Source organism: Nesoenas mayeri (genome assembly GCF_963082525.1).
Source record: "Nesoenas mayeri genome assembly, chromosome: 11".
Lineage (NCBI taxonomy): Eukaryota > Metazoa > Chordata > Aves > Columbiformes > Columbidae > Nesoenas > Nesoenas mayeri.
This window is the reverse complement of record NC_137563.1, coordinates 15412948-15436061: the sequence shown is the minus strand read 5'-3', so window position 1 is coordinate 15436061 and position 23114 is coordinate 15412948. Positions and strand designations below refer to the sequence as shown.

The 23114-nt window shown below is 42.7% G+C and overlaps 1 protein-coding gene across 3 annotated transcripts in view; it reads right to left on the bottom strand.

Moving 5' to 3' along the window:
• TJP1 (tight junction protein 1) overlaps nt 1-23114 on the bottom strand; it is a gene marked incomplete at both ends in the record, with an annotated part of 154091 nt that overhangs the window by 61255 nt on the left and 69722 nt on the right. The window contains one exon of one of the 3 annotated variants that reach the window (XM_080350894.1): nt 6702-6734. The exons of the other annotated variants lie outside the window; for them this stretch is intronic. Within the exon in view, the coding sequence (XP_080207020.1) occupies nt 6702-6734 (33 nt within the window). Of the gene's footprint in view, nt 1-6701; nt 6735-23114 lie in introns of those variants that run through there. 3 annotated transcript variants of the gene reach the window in all.

Here is a 23114-nt window from a genome sequence, read left to right as displayed (position 1 = left end):
CTTTTTAAAAAACATTTTAAAAAAATAATTTTATAGCAATGTGTGCCAGGTCAGTCCTTTTGCAAGCTCATGTCACACTGCTTTTAATTTAAGTAATAAAAAAAACCTGACATCATTGTTCAAATTTCACAGACTGTCCTGGTTCATTATGTTACTGCTTCTAGTTATAATTTAAGGTTATTACTTCCTTTCAGTTAACTCTACTTAAAACATTGAGCTCTTAAAACAGTCTCTTCAGCCGCAAGTTACTTCTTCACAATTTTTGTATTATCCAACTTCATAATGAATATAACCAAGTAATTAATGCTGCAGCAACAGTGACACTGTCACAGTAGCTGTAGACTAAAGATAATCAACAAGGTTTGTAGGAAAGGGCAACGGAAGTTCTTCCAGCCACATCAACTCTTCTTAAAGAGCTGAGTCCAAAAGCTTGACCATATGCTCTGAAGTATATTAACAAGTCTAAAAGACACCATTCTGTCTCTGTGTGTCTTGCTTACTCTGTGTCCAGTCTGGATACATTGTAAGAAACAGTCACCAGCCTGGAGTCTAAGTAGCTCGAACATGACCATTTAATATTTACAAGGAGAATTTAAAGCTGGATACATAAATAGAGGCCATCTGTTAAAATGATTGCTGACCCAGTGGGGCAGAGGGGAAGATACTGTTGCTGGATCCCATTCAAACTGGGCAAGGAACAGTCGATACAATCCCAAAGGATCATGAGTTGAAAATTAATGACAGCCCAGTTTAGGAGGGATAGGGGGAATATTTGTAATTTGCTTGCTAAGAAAGAACTCAAACATAAAAGGCAGTGGTGAGGAAGACAGCAGACTGCTCTTCAATGCAGTACTGAACTGGGAAAAGGCTTGGAACTACAAATCAAAGAAACTGCCTACTTTTGCTCAATTTCTATTTTTAGCATATCAGTACTCTGCGTATGAGGGGGTGGGGAGATGAGAAGAGTATCACAGCAGTATCAAGTTCTGTTATTGCTCCCTCTGCTATGGAAAAATAACAAAACCCCTTATGATGAGGGACACAGGCCAAAAAGGGTCATAGTATGCTTGCCCACTTGTCATAAGAACATGAACTTCTCCAACACAACACTTCCTACTGCTATCATCTTACTGAATTTAGGCTGCCCTCCCCCACCACAAAAGGGTGGAACATCTGTTTATAATGGATTAGGAAACAAGAATCCTATTAGAGATTACCAAATACCCTGAGAAAATAAATACTATTTTAACATAAAGCAAATATTTAAATTTTTAGCACCTACAATATATTTAATTTTTTCAAGTGTCTAAACAAATCCTGATTTGCAAAGGCAGGAAACAACTCTTAAAAGCTCCTGAATGTCCTACAGAGTCAGGAATAGCAAATGTGACCAAAGAGCCCAGCCCTGCACATGCTGGGGCAGTTCTATGACCCTGCAGCAGCCCAAACTGCTCATGGGGCTTAAGGAGTGACCTAAGGATGTATCACGGCAGGAAAATCCCACAGATAACCAAGCAGACAGCGTTGTCCCTGGACAAGTCACCACACCTGTGGCCTCGCCGGCGCCTGTTGCTGTGCAGGATCCAAGAGACCCACACTGGACCTCTGGGTGCTCAGATGAACTTGCTCCTCCATTTTCTCAGATCCTTCACCAAGGCACATCACAGACCCTTGAAACAAGGGCACCCCTACTATTTATTAGTGCAGGGCACATATTTGAATAATCTGTCCCTAAAATAGCATAATTATAAGACAAGACAATGTTTTCATTTCAGGACTTTCTGGACTCAGCATAAATACATTGCAGAGAATCACGGAATTCATTTTAAGACTTCCCTACGGCTGTTTGCTTAATCAGTACATTCAGTGAAGAAGTCATTAGCAATGTATTTGCCTGAGAAAACACTGAGCATAGCTGGATATGAATTTTGTTGCATTTATACTAGGATAACCAGGAAAAATTTGGGAGATATAAATGACCAATGTCTTTCTTAACCAGAGGGTAGTTTGCTGTACAGATTACATAACTTCAGACATCCTATAAACTTAACAATAAGCATGTGCCTCAAATACTACCCCTTAACTCAAACAGACACTTAGAATTTGACATGTTAATAAACCAAACTTTGTCACTAATAATTTTGACATGGACACACATATGGCTTTACTCTCCCCACACCATGACCGTAATCTGATTTCCCCCTCACCCGCTCGATATACACAAGCCATCAGTTTTCCTCTAGTTGCAGAACACGACAGGCAAGGATCCCATTCCACACGGCCAGAATGGCTGAACCGCTGGGTCTTTGGCCAGCACTTCACTGCCTTAGATACAAAGTTTTTAGATGAGTGCTTTGACCCAAGATAGACAAGACTTTTGCGCAGCATTTGAAGTAATAAAACCAAAGTACTCAGCATAATTCAGTTTGAATAATTCACTATTTACAGTTCTGTTTTCAATTCAGTATCTTACACTGATGACTTGTTATCGAGTATTTTCATGAGTCCTTAATACCAGAAAGTTTTGACCACAATGGTACATTTTAGCATCAATGGAGACATATCCTCAAGCCTAATGACCACCCTTGACTTGAAGCACCAATTAAAAATACCAGGTTTTTAGCCTTTTTTCCTGCACAGACAGAAGCCCAGTATCTCTTCTCATAGTAAATACGTAGTGTCACAATGTGCACCTTAAAATACCTATGATGTACAATAACCCATTTCTACATGTTTTCCTTTAAACAAGATTAGCTAGCTAGTTACTGATAAGGTCTTACTGATTTTCCACTCTGTGAAGGTGGAGCCAGCTCCCAGGCACTGGCAGACTTCAAGCTCTGTTTACATTACAGTAATCTTTGTGCTGCATGCTGAACCAGAAGCAAACTCCAGAATACACTTCACAATCTACAGAGTGTGGAGCTCATAGCTCTTCTCACATCATTAGAACAAAGTTCATACTGAAAAATGCACCTAAACTATTACATGGTAGCTGAAGTTGCCTACAGTCATAACTTAAACAGCCAAAGAACTTTAGAACATCCAAAAACCCAGAATGTAATTATAGAGATAACTTCATCTCAGAAAACAAAACATTTTAAACAGTATTTCCTTATGTGGAATACTATCAAAATGATACGCAGACATTTTACAACATTCTTCCCCAAGTAGAAGGTAAGTTCTGATGTTAAGCCAAATCCTCAGCTTCTTTCCATACTTGGTGTTACTTCCCCATATGCATTTTCTGTGTATCTATTTCTTATTTGTTGTTACAGTTGACGAATCTCATCAGCACCCAGAGAACTGATCTAATTCCGTAATGGGAATGCAAAAAAACAAAACAAAACAAAAAAACAAAAGCCACTCCAAACTTTACTACCTTATAGATCATGGCACGTTTAAAAACACTCAAAAAGCTTGCGCATATATCCTCTACAAGAAACAAATACAACAGCGTCTTCAAGCAGGATCTGAGGCAGAACACTAACCCATGTTTATGAAGACTGTAAGTTATTCCCTCTAGCAGAGGAAACCAAAGAGTCCTTGCAATCAGCAAGTCTTGAACTTTACCATGATCAAATTCCTCAACTTCTGATTGAAGTGGTAGATAACAGATACCACCTGGAGCTAGAAAGACAGTTAGAACAACCAAAATCCAATTAATTACAGGACTGAGGTGAAACACTAAGAAATATTCTCAATACACTTATGTAAAACCAGAAGGAAGTCTACAAAGCTCAGGTTCAACGTTCAAAAAGGCTCAGGGATTCAAGAAGCTTTGTCCCCACAGCTACTACTTAAAAGTATTTTTTTTTAACCAATGTGGACTGTATTTGCACCATCAGCTTAAAGGTGGAAAGCTTTACATCTCATTACTAATACCATGACAGTCATTCCCACAGCATCCATTAGTATTGTTCAAAGAGACATCAGAAGAGATTAGGCCCCCTACATTTTGCAATCAGCCACCACTAGATTAAACTGCAAGCAAAATTTAATTTATCTCACCATTTTCTATTGTATACTACCAACAGCTACAGCAAGCATTTTAAACCTTAATAAAAACACATTCTTTTACAGCACAGCAGGGACAAAGTTAAATAACCTAAACTGAAGGGCAGTGGCAGGTAGCATAAAGACTGTTGATAACAAGGCGTAACACAATCAGTCATACCAGCCAAGATTCCCACGTGTACAAATAAGAATTATTCAGTTAATGAGAAAAAAAAAGTTAAGTAACTATTAAGAGAAAACCATTCACAGAGTGTTTTTTAATGCATTGCAGCCCCAAAAATGAGAAACCATATACCATGTCCAAAGGGGTGACTGAAAGAAACAAGATCTGAAACTCAAACAGGTAAGTCCTCCAATGTTGTAATATTTCTAAAATATTTATAATCCCATCACCTACAACTACTAAAACTATATGAACAGTAGCTCAGGAACTAATGGCTGAAGTAGAAATAACACTACTCATTTATTGAAATCACTTCTATTTGGACAAGGACATTCATATGAACTGTATGCATAACATTCAAGTCTCTGAGACCATTTTTGTGATCAAGACCAAAATGTAAGAAATCACTTTGATAAAAGGCTATTATAAACTTGAAGAATTTACACTGAAAACGTTACAGGGACTTAATGGTTTGGGTTTTTTTTTCTAAGAGATATGCCATTTCAAATGCATATTTTTTTATAAAATCTGAAAACATACCAGTGAAGAGTCAAACCCAAAGATCACTATATTTTGCAACATCCTTAAATTAACAAACTCTTCAGTATAATCAGTTCGGCTGGTATTGTGTGCATGTACATATGATCAAAGGGCCAATTTGATATGACCATTATCTGGAAGAAGTGTCAAATAACTGCTATGGTAAGATACAACTTTCAACTTTACACCAGCCTGTACACCAGTCCACAGTCAAAACAGATAACACTTCTGGTTTTTGGTTTTGGTTTTTTGTTTGTTTTTAAATCTCTTTTTAAGGCAGTGCATTCACATGTGTGGACTGTAATATTTTTCCTCAACATCACAAAATAGCTATCTTTTAAGATAGTACTTTCAATGGGAAGTGGAACCTTGAACCCTGGTTTTATACAAGAGAAAATCTGCGAAATTTAACCTGATGCAATTTCTCACAATTCCTCATGTGGCAGAATTCTAACATGAAACTGAGCACAGATAACATTTATCTTCAAGTCCTGTTTGTTTATATAAACACATTTGAACAGGAATGGTGATATCACATAACACTTTGAAATATTACCCAAAAGAAATTACTTCTCCAGTCGTATGTGTTTATTGTTTAAATGTGTGCAGATACATTAAAACATACGAGATCTCTGAAGGCAGACTTATAAAGGGACATGCCACTCGGTAGGTCAACCCTGGCACTGAAGTTTTTTAAATCGGGCTCCGGAAGCTGAGGTTGGCTTGAATACACTTTGAAAGTAAATTAAGACTTGGGAGTTGATCAAATCACCAGACCTAACAATATCTTACAACTACTAAGTTTACTGGTAACTTAGTCTTTCAAGTAGCTTGAAGTTCTCCGGTAGTAATGCAATAAGGTGTGTATTTTCCTTCAGCCTGCGGAGTGTCACTTCTGACTAAGTGCATACCAGCAAGTGACATCAGACCGAAACCACATAGTTTCACTCGAGAGCAAACACCACTAAGCCGAGCTCCAGCAACACCAGCGAACACACAATGGGAACTTGTCACACTGAGGCCAGGGCAGCTGCTTGGGAGCCCCAGCTAAAAATTAGTTCGCAATTCAAATTCAAGCTAGTTCCAAAGCGAACCTTTAATTTCGCATGAAGGAAAAAATAACCTGTTGAGCATTCCTGACTCCACCTCTTTCCCCGGGGCCGCTCAGCATTGCTCACCGGTCAGAGTACACACCCGAACGTGCACCTGCACCACAACACCTACGGATCAGGTGGAGGGCGGCACGGCTGGGAAGATCACTGCCGCCCCGAATCTGTTCGCCCTATGTCAGCAACAATCGTCTCCCACGGATTCAGCGGCTAGAGAAAAATCCTGCAGCACTGGGCTCCCGCGGTTAAACCTTTCCCAGTTGCGAGCCGGCTCTTCAGCCCAGAACAAAAGGGCACGGCCTGTCCCAGCGCGCCCCGACACCCCTGCCCCGCACCGCCGGGATCGCACTCCGCCCCGCACCGCCGCCTTCTCCCGGCGGTTCCCCCGGGGGCCGGGCCGCCCCAGCCGGGAAGGGCCCTGCTGTGGGAGCGCGCTCGGGGTCGGCGTGGACTCGTCCCGCCGCCGGGGCCCAGCGCCCGCGGCGCTCCCCGCCCGCCAGCCGGGCGCCGCCGCGCATCCAACAGGTAGGCGGGTGGGAGCGCCCCGGAGGCGGCCGGCAGGGCAGTGGCCCCGGGCCTGGGGGGCGCGGACCACCTGCGCGCTCACTCGGCGCGGCCGGCAGGCTCACCGGGCGCCCAGGAACGGCGGCCGGGAGGCCCAGGTCCGCTTCGCCCACCCCCTTAGGCCGAGCACCCCCGGCTGCCCGCGCCCCCGAGAGGGCGGGGGAAGCCGCGGCCGCCGGGGCGCGGGCTCGGCGGGGCACAGGCTCCCCGCGCGGCCAGCGGCTGCGAGGCGGCGCCGCCAAAGCCGCGCCGGGGGCACGGCCGGGCTCGGGAGCGGGGAGGGAGCGCCGCCGGCCCGGGCTGAGCCTTACCTTGGTGGAAGCCGCCGCGGCCCTGGCAGACATTTTGTTTCCTTCTCTCCCCCGGAGTAGGGCGAGTGTGCGCGCCTGCAACCACTCAGGCCGGGGGAGAGGAACTCCCCGCCACCGCCCGCGCCTCACGCAGCTGCCCGAATAAACATCCCTGGGCGCGGGGGGAGGAGGAAGAGGAGGGCGGCGGGGAAGGGGCGGGGACCGGGGAGGAGGGAGGAAGAAAGAGGAATGGGAGCGAAGGCTCAAGTTTGATAAAAGTGCGATGTCTCTCCCGCGGCAGCGGCGCCTGGCACCCCGCCGCGGGGCCGGGGCCCGCCGAGCCCGCCCGTGCTGCCGCCGCCGGGGCGCGGAGGGCGGGAGCGGCCCCGCTGCCTCTGCCCGCCCGGCCCCTCAGCGCCCGCGCCGCGCGCCTTCCCCCAGCCCGGCCGCCGCCGCGTGCCTTTTCCCCCGCGCAGCCACTGACATGTCTGACTGCCGGCACGGTCCATCCCGCCCGCGGGGGGAGCGCTCCGCCCCGCTCGGCCGCCGCTCCCCTCCCCGACGGTCCCGCGCCCCCCGAACGGCGGCGGAGAGGCGGTGGCGGTGTGGTAGCCCCCGGCCCAGCCGCCCCCGCCGGCCGCCTCGCGGCGTGAGGGCGTCCGCAGGCTTCGCCCGCCGCCGGACTCCCCCGCGCGATGGTCGGGGCGGCGGGCAGCGGTGGCGGGGGCCGAGCGGCGGCCGGCCCAGCGCAGCCTATGGGAGAGCGGGGGGCGGTTTGAAACGGACGGAGCGGAGCGGGCCGGCACCGCAGCACCGAGCGGCACGGCCCGCGCAGAGGCGCACGCCGATGGGGGCGGCTGGTGTGAGGGCGATCGTGCCGCTGTTCCGGGCAAGCCCACGAAGGGCCGAGCAGCGCTGATGTTTGCGTTCGCCTTTGAGCCCGGTTCTGCAAACATGCGGGGCGAGTGAACTCTCGCAGCCTCGTAAGTGGCTGCAGAACTGGGATGTCAATCAGTCAGCGCTCAAACCTACTTCTGTGTTTGCCTATTGTTTGAAGGAGCGGGACATTAGTCTTCGAGTTCCTAATTGTACATATTGTTCTTGAGATAAAAGCAATAAAGACACAAAAGAAAACAACCTGGGAGATTTGATTTAAGGTGGTGACTACACCGACTTAGTATTTCCTATAACACCATGAACTGCTGCCTGCGGCTTTAAAAAACAAACTTTTTCAAGTGTTTTAGGTGAAGGGGTTTTAGTATCTTTTACAAAGTAAGCATTTATTTAAGCACTAAGAGAAACAATGCAAACATTTTTTTTTTCCATTAATTAAGACGCTTTTAAGATGTTCTCTTATTTTTACGAGGTGGGTGCCTAACCCGTGCAGGATGAGGCTCTATCTGAAAATGGAGCGGGAGTTGTGATATGAGAACACTTGCTTCACTGCAACAGAACAGCTCATGCCCCAGCAAGCTGAGCACATACCCCAAGTTTTGCAGGACCGAGGTGTAAGTTAATCAACTTGAAAAAGAATCATCCACTGAAGTGTTTCAAACCTCAGTGAAAAGATGGCACACTATGTATTAGCCACGTCACTACGGTCCATAGTTTATTATGTTAATTTACTCTTTGAAACTCTTTGACTAGAGCAAAAGTTCCATAACTAATCATATACCTCAGCTTCGAGTGCAAGCAGGTGTGAAAAAATCTGAGACCGAAACTGGAGTATTTTGCACTTGCTTTGCAAACATTTCACGAGGCACAAATGATAGGAAAAGGCACTGGCATCAGGGCCACAACTTCCTCCTAGTTTAACTTTTTATGTGGTACCAGCTGCTTTTGTGCTCCATGCAATCTTCAGAAGTACATAAATTCTCAAAAAGAGGCAATAATTCAATGATCCAAGTCACTCCTCTACAAAGAAACGCCCTACACAAAACTACTGTATGGGTTTTACGTTTGTTCTCCTTTGAAAATAAACACATTCATATTCCAGGAAATAGCTGAAGCAAATTCCCAAGGCAGCAATCCGAAATCGGGGGGAAGGGCCGACTGCTCGGCCATGGTGTGGAGGACGCGGCACTGCAGGGCACAGCAGCCCCGGGGACCAACGGTGCCGGCTCTCTCCCTGGTACACATTAGGTCAGCCGAAACGCTCCAGGAACCTTCAGCTTTCATCAGCACCTGATTGATCCTGGAGTACCCAAATCCGGCGGCTTCACGGCCCTCGCCCCGCAGCAGCTGTGCTGAGCCCAGGAGGAGCTCATCCTGACGGGAGTTCTACATCACAGCACAACGTTATGCCAGAGCTTCTCTGCTGGCCTCTCTGCCACGAAAACACTACTGCAGATTTTTTATTTGCTAATTGCTAGATGTAACTAAGTCTCAGATATTTTTTTAATCTATCTACACATACAGAAGGCGGAATGTGACATTTTTTATGCCCGCACACTTCATTGCCAGAGTCTACAAGCGCTCACCAGAAGAGGCAGGAAGGAAAAGCTGAGATCACAGCAGGAAGGAGGGGGAAGATTTCAAGGTGTGGAGACACACAAAAAGAAACTCAGGGGGGGGTGACCTGATAAAGAGTAGGGTGAAATAGTACCTCCCTTTCACCTCCCGCCCTTGCATAAGAATAGTTCTGGGGAGGGTGGGCAATGCCTGCAGGCTGGGGAGGCGGACTGGCCGAGAACGAAGATTAAAGCCCATAAAACAAGATGAGAAATATGGCAGGGGAATGAAAGAGGACTGCAGGCATGCAAACACAAGAGAGATGGACGTGGATCCCTAAAATACGGGAGAAGGACCATGGGAAAGAAAAGTAGTTATTCTGGTGTTGGGAGAAAGATGGGGAACAAAAAAAAAAAAGAGGCAAAATAATAAGCACAGAAAGTTCCAGCAAAGATGGCAGCACCTTTTTTGTATTGTCTTACACTGGGTAAGAAAATGCCATCAATCCATACACTGAATTTGACAAGGAAGGAGACTGTTAACAAGGAAGGACTTCTATATCCCTGTTTGAAACATCTGGCAGGGGATATAAAATGACCACAGATGATCTCTTGCCAGTCTGGGACAGGTATACATTTTTGGCCCACAGACACTAATGGGATTGGTTTCTGTCTTTCTTTCCTTCCTTCTTCTCTCCCAACCTCTTTTTCCTCTTATCCTGTTTTTTCTTTTTCCTTCCCTCTCTCCCCACCCCCTTTCTCCTTCCTTCCTTCCAACAGTTGTTTAAAAACCTGTCTCTACTGTTGATATGAATTAGAAGAGCTAGAAATGCCAACTTATTCTATTAGCATTGGTAAAATGCATATATGTGTTGGTAGATACAAATTAATTTTTAAAAAGTTTTTGCTTGTTTTTAAACAAACCAATAGCAGGTCCATGTTCCTGCCCTTTCAAATTCTTCCTTCAGGAGAACTTTTTCATCTCTTCATTAATAAGTTGCTCACAAGCAAACCTACCATCAACAGTACTGAAAATGCCAAATCTAATGTTGGTTTAATCAACCTAAAATAATTATATTAAGTGAAAGAAACCTTGAATGATACTATTTAACTTTTTAAAAAAATTCTTAATAAAGTATTACAAAATTCATCTCTGAAATGAGCAAGTTATATATTTTAAGACTGTTGGGATTCCCCTGTATTCATGTATTCCCTTTAAAAAGGCTTTAAGGAAGCAACAAATGTCTATGTATACATATACACCTATCAACCTAGAGTGAGATATATATACATGCCAGTGTTTATGCATATATATACCTTATATATTAATATATAGGACATTAAGTCAGATAGAGATATATACCAAGTCCCATCTGTTAGCTGAAGGATCCGAAGTTTAAATCATACTCCTGATACTGCCCTTTTAGGTCCTGACAAGATGGCTTCCTCATCATTAGGGACAAAATTGTCTTGAAAGCCAACAGCTGATGAAAAGCAAGTGCTTTACTCATCCTTCAAATAACTGCTACTGGGAGGTGTCTAAAAAGAAGTACTGTTATCTTTTCTTGGTAGGAAACCTAAATAAAACCCCTACTGTTTAATCAGTATAATTCAAAGCATGACCTTAAATTGATTCAAAGGACACAGAAAGACAATCAGATGTGTGAATCCTTCTTTCTAACGGAAGGCACGTGTATCTGCTACACTGCAAGAACGGGAAGTCTATTCTCCACTTGGTGCTGACTTAACTTTTTAAGAAATATTTTGACCACTTAAAGACGGGGAAGAAGGAAACCACAGAACCGCAGCCACTACAGAGAACTTCCCGTGGGTTTGTGGCGAGTGCGGCTTAGAACGAGAACAATTCATAGAAGATGTTTCAGAGATATCTGATGGTTTTGGTGCCCTATGAGGCAGTCTTGGGATACTTAGCTCTAAAAATGCCTATATACTATCCATGACATCAAGCAGTGTAGTTGATATTGTACATTCTGTATTTGTAATTGCCACCAGATTTCAGCATTTGAGGAATGAAGAAAAAAGGGGAAGAGAAAATCAGAATTCACCACATAAACCACAAGAGAAGAAAGTATCTGTTTCTACCTCAAGAAATAAGAAAGTGGTTTAGAGAAAGCTGTTGGAAGTACAGGTCCTTGAAGTTACACAGAATTCCAGTGTCTGGCTGAATCAAGTCCCTAGGGAAAAAATTAATGCAGTAATGATGTCTCGTAATGATTCTTATCTTCCTCCCACTTCCACATGGTTAAAGCTTGTTTCCTATATCTACTTCCCCTTCACAAGCCTGTGTATCACTGCCATTGCCTCTTCAAAAAATGCTGCAGATAATTGCTCAATATACAGTGAAGAGAGCCTTCCAATAACTCATTGCCTCTCCCATATTGGAACTGTTAGACAAAGACGAAATCCCAAATATCTGTATTTACCTCCCATTAACAGGTGAAAGCAAAGACCTCAGGTACACGCCAGAGGCTGGATATGCCCTGCAAGGGTATAAGCCCAACCTGTTTTGCCAGTCAGCCTACCTTAAACTCCTGCAGTTCTAAACTCATTGTTATTTCCTGTTTAACATGTTAAAAAATATATTAAGTTTAACACAGTGCAAGGCTTTTCTGTTTAGCCACAATATCACTTCAATTTTTAAGCAAATGGCAAGTGTACAAATAGCATTAAAAGTAGGTTGCAGTGTCAGAGCAAGATTATTTTCAGCCTTAAAATACTTAAAGAATTTACCACGGTAGAGTTGAAGAGTAGTCTCTGGCCATTATTCTGGGATATCATTATAAAAAGAAACTTGTCTGCTTGATTTGGGACCATGTCTTCGGGAATCTTTGTCATCTATATAATTATGTGTAGTGGCAAAATCTGAGACCACTTTTCAAGAAAATGTTATCTGTGAGTTTTAATCTTGTTTCATGACAGCAGAGCTAATTTATTACAGAAATGCTATGTAAAACTGTTCTATTTCCCATCTCAGATGTTTTGTGAACAGGACTGTATATTTAAATGCACTGCAGCTGGTCAAGGCTGACTTTAGGAAACGCTTCACTATAAGCAGCCACTGGATGTCAAAATGTCAGATATTCTGAATTGCTCTACTTTCTCCAGGTTTATTTAGTAAAGAGGGGACACTAAAAATAATCAAAGACAGCTGTGACACTTCAGCAGGCGTACAGTCACTGCCGACGTGGCTCCAGTCCGATAAACAGTCACACCACAGGCAAACAGCACACATTCTGCACTCAGCTCAAATTGTTATTTTTCATATTTTGCTTTCAGAGAGCATGACTAGCAGTTCATTCTTAAAAATGCTTGCCCGAACAACAAGCAACATGTACCAACGATTAACTGCACGGGTAATTTTGATAAGAGTGAAGAATGAGCCCACATCAGGATAAAGATCTTATTACTTACAGACTGTAAGTATTTTGGGAAGGCATCCCAGGGACAGTTTAATAAAATTGATAGATTTAACTACCTTGCCCACAAACAACGCTGTATTCAAACCCAGACATTTTCCAGAAACGTTTGCACATGATACAAAACCTTTCTCTGAAACTCAAACAGAAATCCCCATGAATAAGGACGAACAAAGCCGGGAGGAGAGGGGGTTGGAGAGGTGCAGTTTTCCAACCCAGATAGTTCTGAAACATGAGATCACTCCTCCAGTTCCTCTAGCACAAATATCGCAGTTGTAATGAGTATCACAGGAAATTATCATGACTCATTTTTGTAATGAGGAGGGCACGCACACAGAACATGAAAACAGGTACTGAAAATTGCTACAATCAACACAAAAACATATACCGAAAATTGCTACATTGCCAACACACCTTATAGATAAGGCCACAAAAGTGTGAGCTTGTTTCCTTCTTAATTCTTCATATAAGACTTTATTGCATAATTGCAAAAATGTAGAAACTTAAATTACTGAAATTGATAAACTATAATCCATTTTTATTGCCACTCGGCTTTTCACTTAGAATTCCAAGATTTCTTTTTATCCCCTAACCTTTCTTATTACAACTGATACAAGCCTCTGTATTTTAAAATTCACATGCACAAGTCCATCAAGTCAAGGGACTAACGATGTATTTTAAAGCAGGAACACCAGCTTACACCCAGTAATTCCAGTGTAATCTTTACCTTAGTTGGTAGCTCTGTCCTAGTAGCACCTGCTTTATAAGAGTGTCTCAATGAGGTTTAGAGGAGGTAAGCAAGGGGATTAAGCTCCTGCTGGTCACGCCTGTGGGGTTATGAACCCTTCCACCTTAGTATTTGCCTTTGTTTCTATCTCCAGATATGAAAAACAGTTAAAAGCACTTTAAAAAGATAGCTGGCTGTGTCAGTGGAAGAAATTCAAGTTACCTTACTTGTACCCCCTGCAGCTGTCTTCACCATGGTATTACTGGAAGATGGCATTGCACAGCGTGTCACCACTGCTCTGTGATGGTTATGTTGGGGCTCCCTTTCAAAACCTTTATCATTCAAAAATACGTTAAGCCTGAGACATAGATGTGTCAAATATTATAAAATATATAAATAAATATAAATATATATAATATAAAAATACTATAGCAGAACATAATCTTACGAGTTTTAACTCCATGTTTCAATAACTCAGCCTCTACCCTCAGCAGATCTTATTTAAGACAAATTTATCAAGCATCTCATATTTCCCATCGTAAGAGTGCTTTTCAGTCACTTTTAGCCCATAGCAACTAAGGAGACATCTGGTTATCTGTGATACTACATATTCTCCTTTAGCTGTGTTTGCAATCAACAGCAAAATTTAGTTCCCAGGGACAACATGTGGTTTTGCAGTCGCCCTGGTGAAATATTTCATCTGCAACTGTTATAGTGTGGTTAATATTTATCTTTTTAATTACACAAATAAAACTCATGACAAGTTTTTTTAAGTAAAAGTTTTCATTTTGTGTAACCGTTTCAAGATGGCAATATACAGGAGAGGATAATAGAACAGAATAGAATAGAAAGTGCTTAGTGTGGGAGGATATTACACTATTTCCTGACCTGTTGTTGTCAGGAAAGATAAAAAAATGCCCCGGGTTGGCTTTTGAGCTTTGATATGTCACAGCACACGAAATCAGTGGGCAATATACACTGACATGATGGAAGCCCCTCATTCTTCTAATGTTACTTGACCACTCGTTTCTGCTCTTGCACCGTGTCACCACCTTCAGAGCCACATCAAGCGAACTCTGTATGGGGATAACTAAAGTGATACTGGTTAAAAAAATTGTCCTTGTAGCACAGAGTGGCTGCAGATGGGGACTTTTAAAGCTGGGTTTACTGGCAAAGTTAACGTGATGATATATCTACAGTCACATATCATTTACCTACACTTCAAGAATGTAGATCTCCTCAGCTGCAGATTTCTGAACTTCTGGACAAAAGGCACCCAATGCCTTACGGAGGGAAGGCAGCCATACCTCATCAGAGCTAAGATTGCCTCCTTCACTCCTTGGATAACTGCATTACGTTTTTCAAGTGGTCCTGTAAGATGTGCCACCCTGCGTGCGCAAGAAATCCTTAGATGTGCATTTTTTGAGTTTGGAGATTTGTGTAGCATCGGCTGTATATAGACTCAGTGAAACCAGTTGTCACTGAATCGCCCAAAAGCCCCCAGAAGACATGCATACTTTTTACACTTGGTCCCATTAACTGCAACCTGTAGTATACTTTCAATAAGGTATTTTTTAGAAATAGCTAAATATGATTTTAGTTCCGGATTTCCAAAATCAAGTTTTGATCACAGAGTAATACTGGATATGTTTAACACAATAAACACGAGGTTCAAAAAGATGTGAAGTACTAAATGAGAATTTTCTTTGTAAGTCATCACACTGCTTATAATGATACAGAGTCTAAACTTCACTTATTTCTCTTAGTTGTTGGATTCTGTCTAGCTCTCCAGGCATTTATACTGCAAACAGATCTGTAAACTGATTTACATTTGCTCAAGCAGAAGCTCTTCAGAAATACTCATACATGGCAATTGTCTCCAGGAAGGGGGGCTCAATTCTGGTTTTAGCTGAGTGATGCTGGTTAAAACTCATTGTGCATTTGCTTGCTCAGAAAACATGAGCATTTGAGAAGATAAACATATGTGACTAAGCGTGTGTTTTTACTTGAACTCCAGCTTTAATTCTGAGAAATATGCAGCCGGAAATTTTCCTGACTTGCTGCATTACCAGAGAAACTTCCTTTGTTGTATAGGACCACGTGCCACAACCTATGTTACAGTGATGCCAAGAGGCTCTCATCAGAATGCTGCTTTAATCTAGCCAAGTGGATACAGACAGTACAGAAAGATGCAAAGCAAAAATATTTAGAGTGTAAAGCTAGCTGGGCAGATGCCCTATCTTCCACTCTTGGATGAGTGTTTCTCACATTTACATTTCTACATTTTCTGGTAGCATAGACGTAACAGAAAAGTGCACATTATATCAATTTCATTAGCTAAACCATTTCTTTACACATCTGTCAGTTCAATCCAGCGTGCAAGCTGAAAAACTGTCACTGCCATATCTTTTTTTAAATGTGTGATATTTTAATACGTGTGAAAAGTGCTACAGCAAGAGCCTAGGGACTGAAAAACTTCTTGTTCTCAGAGCAGGTAAAGCAAGGACAAGCATTAAAGCAAGCTTTCCTGCAAAGCACAAATAGTGTGGCTGCTTCCAGTCCCTCAATACCTTTGCCTGAAAGTTTGTCCATTATTTCCAGTGCTATACTTTGGTCTAATAAAAGATAAAGCTTCTCCCCATAAATCCTGCTCCATAACTAGCAAGTCTTCCTGAAAGCCCTTTCCAAACTGGAGAAGCCCATTTTGCCAAGTGTGAGACCTTTCATGAGTCGTATAACACTTTTACTTCTTGTATTGTTTTAGGATGAGTAAATATTATAATTGATAACAAGATGATTGATACTGAAGTGACTTATACAGCTTCTTATGATAAATGTAACAGGTGTTTTGAAGAAAGTCTTCCACGAATACTTTATTTAGACTTGTTTTCCCATACTTTTCAAAAGCTTCTCATTAGAAGGGGCAGCCCTCAAAACAGACTTTTTTTTTTTGTCTCCAGAAGACCTAATTATAAATACGGAGGTTGAAATAAGCCCTATGACTATTTCCTGGCTATGTGTTATACTTGACATTTCTCAGAACATCAAATACATGCACTGCTGGACAAGTGGATTTCATACAACTTGTAAATGTTTCTACCAGGGTAGCCGTATTCTGTTTTCACAACTGGGTAGCTCTTTGTTTTCTGAGGAATATGCGCCAAGATCATGCAAAAAAACAGAGCAAACCCAGCCCCTGAGTCACCACAAAAGGCACCCAAAAACATTTTACTAGAAGAAACACCTTTTTTATACACTTGTCTTCCAGTAGGGACTAATTTTTCTTTGCAGCCTACTTCTTTCCATTTCTGTAACTGCGTCAGGGCTCTGGCTGCACTAATAGGCCTCAATGGCCCTGACAAATTGATTATGAAGATAATTGTTTCTCTTGAAAAACCCTGTTATCTGGAGGCAGCAATGGGGCTTGACAGAGATTTAAAGGGAAGAGGGGAAAAGGGGAGGTGGAGGGCCCATGAACACCATGAAACCTCCTCTGTTCCCTGGCCAGAGCTACATTTAGAGCAGTTAACCCACTCACGATTCTTGGCACACAAGTAAATTAGAGGGGTAATCACTGAATGCTTGGATCATTTGGGAAAATCACTTAAATGATCCCTACTTACATAAGCATATTCAACAAGGATTACAAATCGTGTATGATGTTTGTTATATCTGCAAAGGCACAGAAAAATATGGCAGTTGTTGCCCTCGCTATACTAAAAACAAGTAACAAATTCTGACCTTTGCAAAATCTTTGCTCTAATATACGCGGGGTCAGGAAAGGCCCAGAGGCAAGGGTGTGAACAGTGACACCTCCCCCAGCAGCACAAGCCCCATCTTGTACCACCTGCTAGTGAGAGGCAGGACAGCAACAAGGTGAACGTGTCTTCAGAACAAGTCATTGTGTCAGTACCCAACAATGCTACAACGCAAGTAATAAGATCTTATCATAACCCGACTTAATGTCATGACTCGAGCTGGATGGTGAGCACGTGAATATTCTTATTCAAATTACAACTTTTTAAATTAAAATTTCGTTACGTATCATATTTCATTTAAAAATGAGTATTCCGTTTCTAAGTGAACAAATCAGATTGTGTAACTGAAAGGTAACTACATCATAGCCTTTTTCATGTCACTGTAAAAAGAGAATCATAGAATAGTTTGTGTCGAAACAGACCTTCAAAGCTTATCTGGTCCATCTTCAACTAGATCAGGTTGCTCAGAGCCCTGTCCAGCCTGGTCTTGAATGTCTCCAGGGATGGAGCATTTACCACCTGTCTGGGCAACCTGTGCCAGTATTTTAGCACCCTCATTGTAAAAAATTTCTTCCTCATGTCTGGCCTGAATCTCTGCTCCTTTAGTTTAAAACCATCAGCCCTTGTCCTGTCATAACAGGCCCTGCTAAAAAGTTTGTCCCCATCTTTCTTATCAGGCCTCTTTTAGTACTGAAAGGCCACAATAAGGTCTCCCTGGAGCCTTCTCTTCTCCAGCTGAACACCCCAGCTCTCTCAGCCTGTCCTCCCAGCAGAGCTGTTCCAGCCTCAGATCATTCCTGTGGTTCCTCTGGCCCCTCTCCAGCAGGTCCATGTGTGTCCTGTGCTGAGCACCCAGAGCTGGGCCCAGGACTCCGGGTGGGGTCTCACCAGAGCGGAGCAGAGGGGCAGAATCACCTCCCTCCACCTGCTGCTCACGCTACTTTCGATGCAGCCCAAGACAGGACTGGGTACAATCTGCTTTACCAATATTCCTATTATTCTTTAGACAATATGAAAAATGGTACTCTACACCACCAGCACGTTCTCTGTTTTTAAAGAGATGGTTCTTGTATTTGAAACTGAAATTAATTCAGCCAACATATGCACACCTTTATTAAAAGGCTCTTTGAATATAAGGAAGCCGAGATGCTTCAAAAAGTCATGCCTCTAAAGTTGTGATGTCTTTGTTTATTCGGTGCGTGCAACGAGGCATGGGCTGCACCCGCTGCACAAACACTCCCGCTGCACTACAGAGGGTGACAGTTCTGGTGTTCACCTATGGTCTGTGTTCACTGAGGACACAGCAGCTTCAACCTCTGCCCAAGGACTCCACCAAAACCCTCCCCAAAGAGCCGGTGAGAGGACGCGGTGAGTCAGCGCAGCTCCTCTGGAGGCACCTTCCCCGCGCACCCGCTCTGACCTGCTCGGCTCACTCGGCCACGCTCCATGTGCAGCCACAGCCCCCTGCCCCGGGCACCGCTGCTGCACGGAAACCTTCCTCCGACTCCAGAGCAGCCTGGCTCCGCATCGCTAATATATTTAGAAATGACCCTGTTGCTGCAATGTATTACAAGTGAAACAAATGCACCATTATATAACATTATTACAATTTTATTGCAATCTTTGCCTCGGAGAGACAGAAGTACAGCAGCTACTATGACTGTGCCACGTTAAGAGGCAGAAGACAACACACAACTGGACACCTAGTGCATTATATCTTGCAGAAAAACAGAGCTATAACGGAGTACTTAGAATGAAGATAACTCCTATTCCATTGAGAAGTTATGCATATGTAACTCTTGAATGACTTGCAGTATCAAAACAAATCGCTAGTACACCAGCTGAGATTTCAACTCATTTTGAGCCTCTAATTATGCTTGAACAGCTCTTGAAAACACAGAAATCTGTTTCTGACTGCATAGCAAAGCTTGGAATGGGCAAGACAAATATTGTAGTAACCTTCATAAGCAATCTGATAGTTATCATGGAAACCGTCCTCTGCACTTTCTCCTCTCTGGGGAAGTCAGTACTGATTATGAAAACATATTTAATAATAAGATGCTCCAGAAACTGGCCATTGGTGGCGGGGAGGGGGGGCTATATTTTTTACATTTATTTCAAGTTTAAACAAATATTTAATTTCTGATGTTACCTTTCCATTTCCATTCTCTGCTATATAGAAGAAGTATTTAATAGACATACTTTGATGTAAGCACAGATTCACAGACAGATAATTTTCTTCTGAACAAACTTGTTTCTCTAAATATAAATGCAATGCAAACATAACTGGCACAGTCCTGTCTGTGGTAACAGCTATGATTAAATCATACCAGTTTCTATTGTCAGGGATGTTTATTAATCTCCACTTTGCAACGAAAGGGCAAACTACTGTGACTACACCCGTATTTTAGCAGCAGCAGGACATAGATGTTAAATTCTGGACTGCACTAGCATCACATCCCTCCAGCTCTGTAAATGGCCTCAAAGCCAGGCTTTTTCACTCCTCTTTTCCAGTTTTTGGGTTTCTTTATATAGAGATCATTTCCTAGGCTCTTCACTTTTTCTGTGTTTCATATCTGAAGAACAAAAAGTGTAAAATACATAGTATGAAGCACACCGCTTTTCAACTTTCCTTCTTCAACCATTTTCTGGGACCTTTTTAGAAGAAAGTATTCATTGTTCACAGAGGCTTCTTTTGTATGACCTCAGCATTGTCACCTTGTCCTGGTGGTGGGGGACAGCTGAGACACAAACAGCACCAACAGCCGGGTTCTACCACCCACTGCCACGGCCACACTCGGAGACCTTGGGAAAATCACCGCTCTTCTCCAGACAGCGAAGTACAAACTGATTTTTAATTTCATAATATTTTCACCTCCATTTCTCCTTCAGTGTGACAGTTGTTTAGTCTCTACCCTTGGAGGTTTCCTAGATCACGCTGGCTACAGCCCTGAGCAACCTGGTCTGGCCACATTGCTGACCCTGCTTGGGCAGGAGATCACAGCTCTTTTTAGGTCCCTTCTCATCTCAGTTCTTCCATAGTCCTATGATCACTGCTGCTTCCCAGTGAAAATTAGAATTTCCCTGGGTTTTCACCCTGTATTAGGTAGTTGTTACAGCAGAATATTAATTTTATGTTCTGCACATTTTCAGTCTCCCTAACTCAGCTTCCTAATGCATTTTCCACCTCCAGTGGAGGTCTCATTTTCAAGCATCTTAAGTAATAGCAGCGAGCTTTATTACACCATTTTCCCCCCTTGCCACTGTCTGACAGGAGACATTACTGCCATTTGCCAAAGTGTGCTTTTCATTTTTTCCCTTGTTCCTTTCTCCAAGCGGTATTGCAAGAGTTAGAAAAAGCAGGTCAGCTCTGCACACACCTAGATAAGAATTTCGCCTGCCTTTAGAAGCTAATACGAAAACAAAATAATTTATGTACAAAGGTTAGTAAAATGACTGCTGGGGTCAGGAATGGAAAGAGAGAAGCTAGAAAATGCTAAGACACAACTGTTTTTACTTCCACCTTATCTATACTTAGATTTTTCCGCAAATTGTTATTGATATCTTATCTCCTTTAAGCACCATTCAACATGCAAACATAAATGCTTTCAGTATTTTCGCTTTTATGGATTTAAGACCAAAATATTCTGGACCAAAATATCTTTTTCTTTATTTTTTTCCTTTTTTCCCCTTACAAATATAAGCTGGTATAAATGGCTCCAGTGACTAATTTTCCTTAAGGGCCACTACATAAGTCTGGCATATTTTCTGACTATCCACATTACTGAAGGTTGCTTACAGCTTTGAGCAAAACAGAGAGAGTACTGCCATCCTCATGATCAGGCATCCAAGGAGACAACTCTTTTGATAGTTACAGAAAAAAGGACTCTCTGTTTGCACAAACACTTGTACACTTCCCAGTTTCTTGCCCAAGCCTGACCACAGTTCCAGCTCCTGGTGGGTTCTGGACACGCGAGTGCAGCATCCACATGTCACCCCTGAGTCATTGGAGTGTGATTATCTTGTGATTTAACCACTTTTGCTTCCTTATCCTCCTGCTCAGAGACCTGTTCATCTCTTCAGTCACCACCTTCGATATTGTAGCACCAAGGACTGTGGGACTAAGCACTACCAGAAGGCAATAAATACGATGCCCAACTTAATTATTTCTATAATAATAATTTAATCCTCTCATCCAGGACAATCTGCACCATTTTTCGGTTGTGGCAAGCCACACAGAGGAGGCACCGTTAACCCATTTTGGTGTCATGATAACAACTACAAAGAAGCTGCTGCACATCTGAGTTACAATGACTAGGAGAATCAGCAAAAAGGTGATGCTAAAATGAGGGGCTGGAAGGTGGGAAACCATTGTTTTGGGAACTGGAACATACCCAGGTCTACCTTCATCTATGGAAACAATCCACAGATCAAATTGAACCCAGTTAGAGTAATAAAAATGACAGATAACTTGCAAGAAAATACAGACATGAGTTTTCTGGAAAAAGTCTCAAACAACAGAAATAATCATGTAAACAGTCTCTAAAACTCAGCCCATGTTAGTGCCATGGAACAGTGGGCAGCAGAGGGGCCTGATGCACAGCAGCATTCCAGCTCTGCCTCCCAACCCCAGTGACGGGAACGGCCACAACTGCCTTTTGTTCCTTGTGAGTTCTCTGTGGCTCTTTGTCACCCAAGATTTTTGTGCCTTAAGCATAAAAAACTTACCAGCCAGAGACAGTTTTCCTCAAGTGTTTTATGGAATGTTTCTGCTTGCTTTCTTGTGGTACCGAGATGTATTTTCTCTGTGTATTGTGAACTGGTATCTACTACAACCTAGCCAACACAACAAGATGCCTGTTTTCTAAATGTGCATTTCATCTTTTTTTAGATGTTTGCAAAATGGTGGTGTCCTTAAAAGAACAACCTCATCATGTAGAGGACTGAAGGAAAACTCTAATTTAACTAAAGAGCCCTAAAGCTGCCTCAGTTCAGACTTGTTCCAAAGAGAACATTGCTGGGAGCCAACTACTGCCGCTTCCTTCTTTGCTTTCTGTTGCTGGCAAGACCGCATCTATTTTTTACTGACATGTTACTTATAATATGCTGTGAAATGCAGACAAAATGCGCAGAGAAATTTCAAGCTGTCTTGATAAACGCTTGACATCAGTTTCCAATGCTTAGAAATGGTTTGGTGATGCTTTGAACTCAGGTAAGGCAGGGATGACAAAGCAGCAGTTTAGCATTTCTGTGGTTCTGTCACACAGAAATGTCAGCTGTGAGATGAACAGCCACCCTACATGAAAGAGCATGTTCTAGCATCTCTACCTTGAGACTGCTGTATGTAGTGGCTCTTGATCACTAGCTTGGCTGTGCTACTGACTTTGTCTAACTGCTCAAGTCACTTAATTTGCTCAGTTCGATCGTCTGTCGAGTACAAATAAAATAAATATATGTGCCTTTGTAAACCACATTAAGATCTAGTGATGGATGTGTCATATACTGCTATTCATTACAGTAAACATTTCTTTGCTACCTTCACAATTTTCTTATCTATCCCTAAACAGAATTTGAAACATCTTGGTAATACTTGATTGACAACCTTTACTTTGCAGCCTTGATTTTAAACACAGATGACCTCCTCTGCTCAATCTACTTTCAGCCTTGTTCTCCCTGACGTTCCTCCTGATCCTCAGACAGGAGTTGCTCTCCCATTCGTGCTGCATCAGCAACCTCAAACTCCTGACTGCCTTTAACCTACTGAATCACTTCCTAACTTCATGGGATGTCTGTAAACTTCTCTTCACCTGAACCTGAAGATGAGCATTTCAATCATGTTCCTCCACTGTAGCAAACTCACATGCTGGAATGAATTTTGTAAGGCAGTAGTTTTTGCTGCATTTCAAATCCAGCTTTTCTTTCACCTTCTCTGTCATTTTCTTTTTGTCTTGCTAGGAAACTGCCTGCATTTACTTTGATAGAGTTTATACCTCTTTCTTTCTGTTTCTTTTTACAAATAGTTTTTAGCAACAACAAAAATAATGTTATCTAAGGATGCAGGT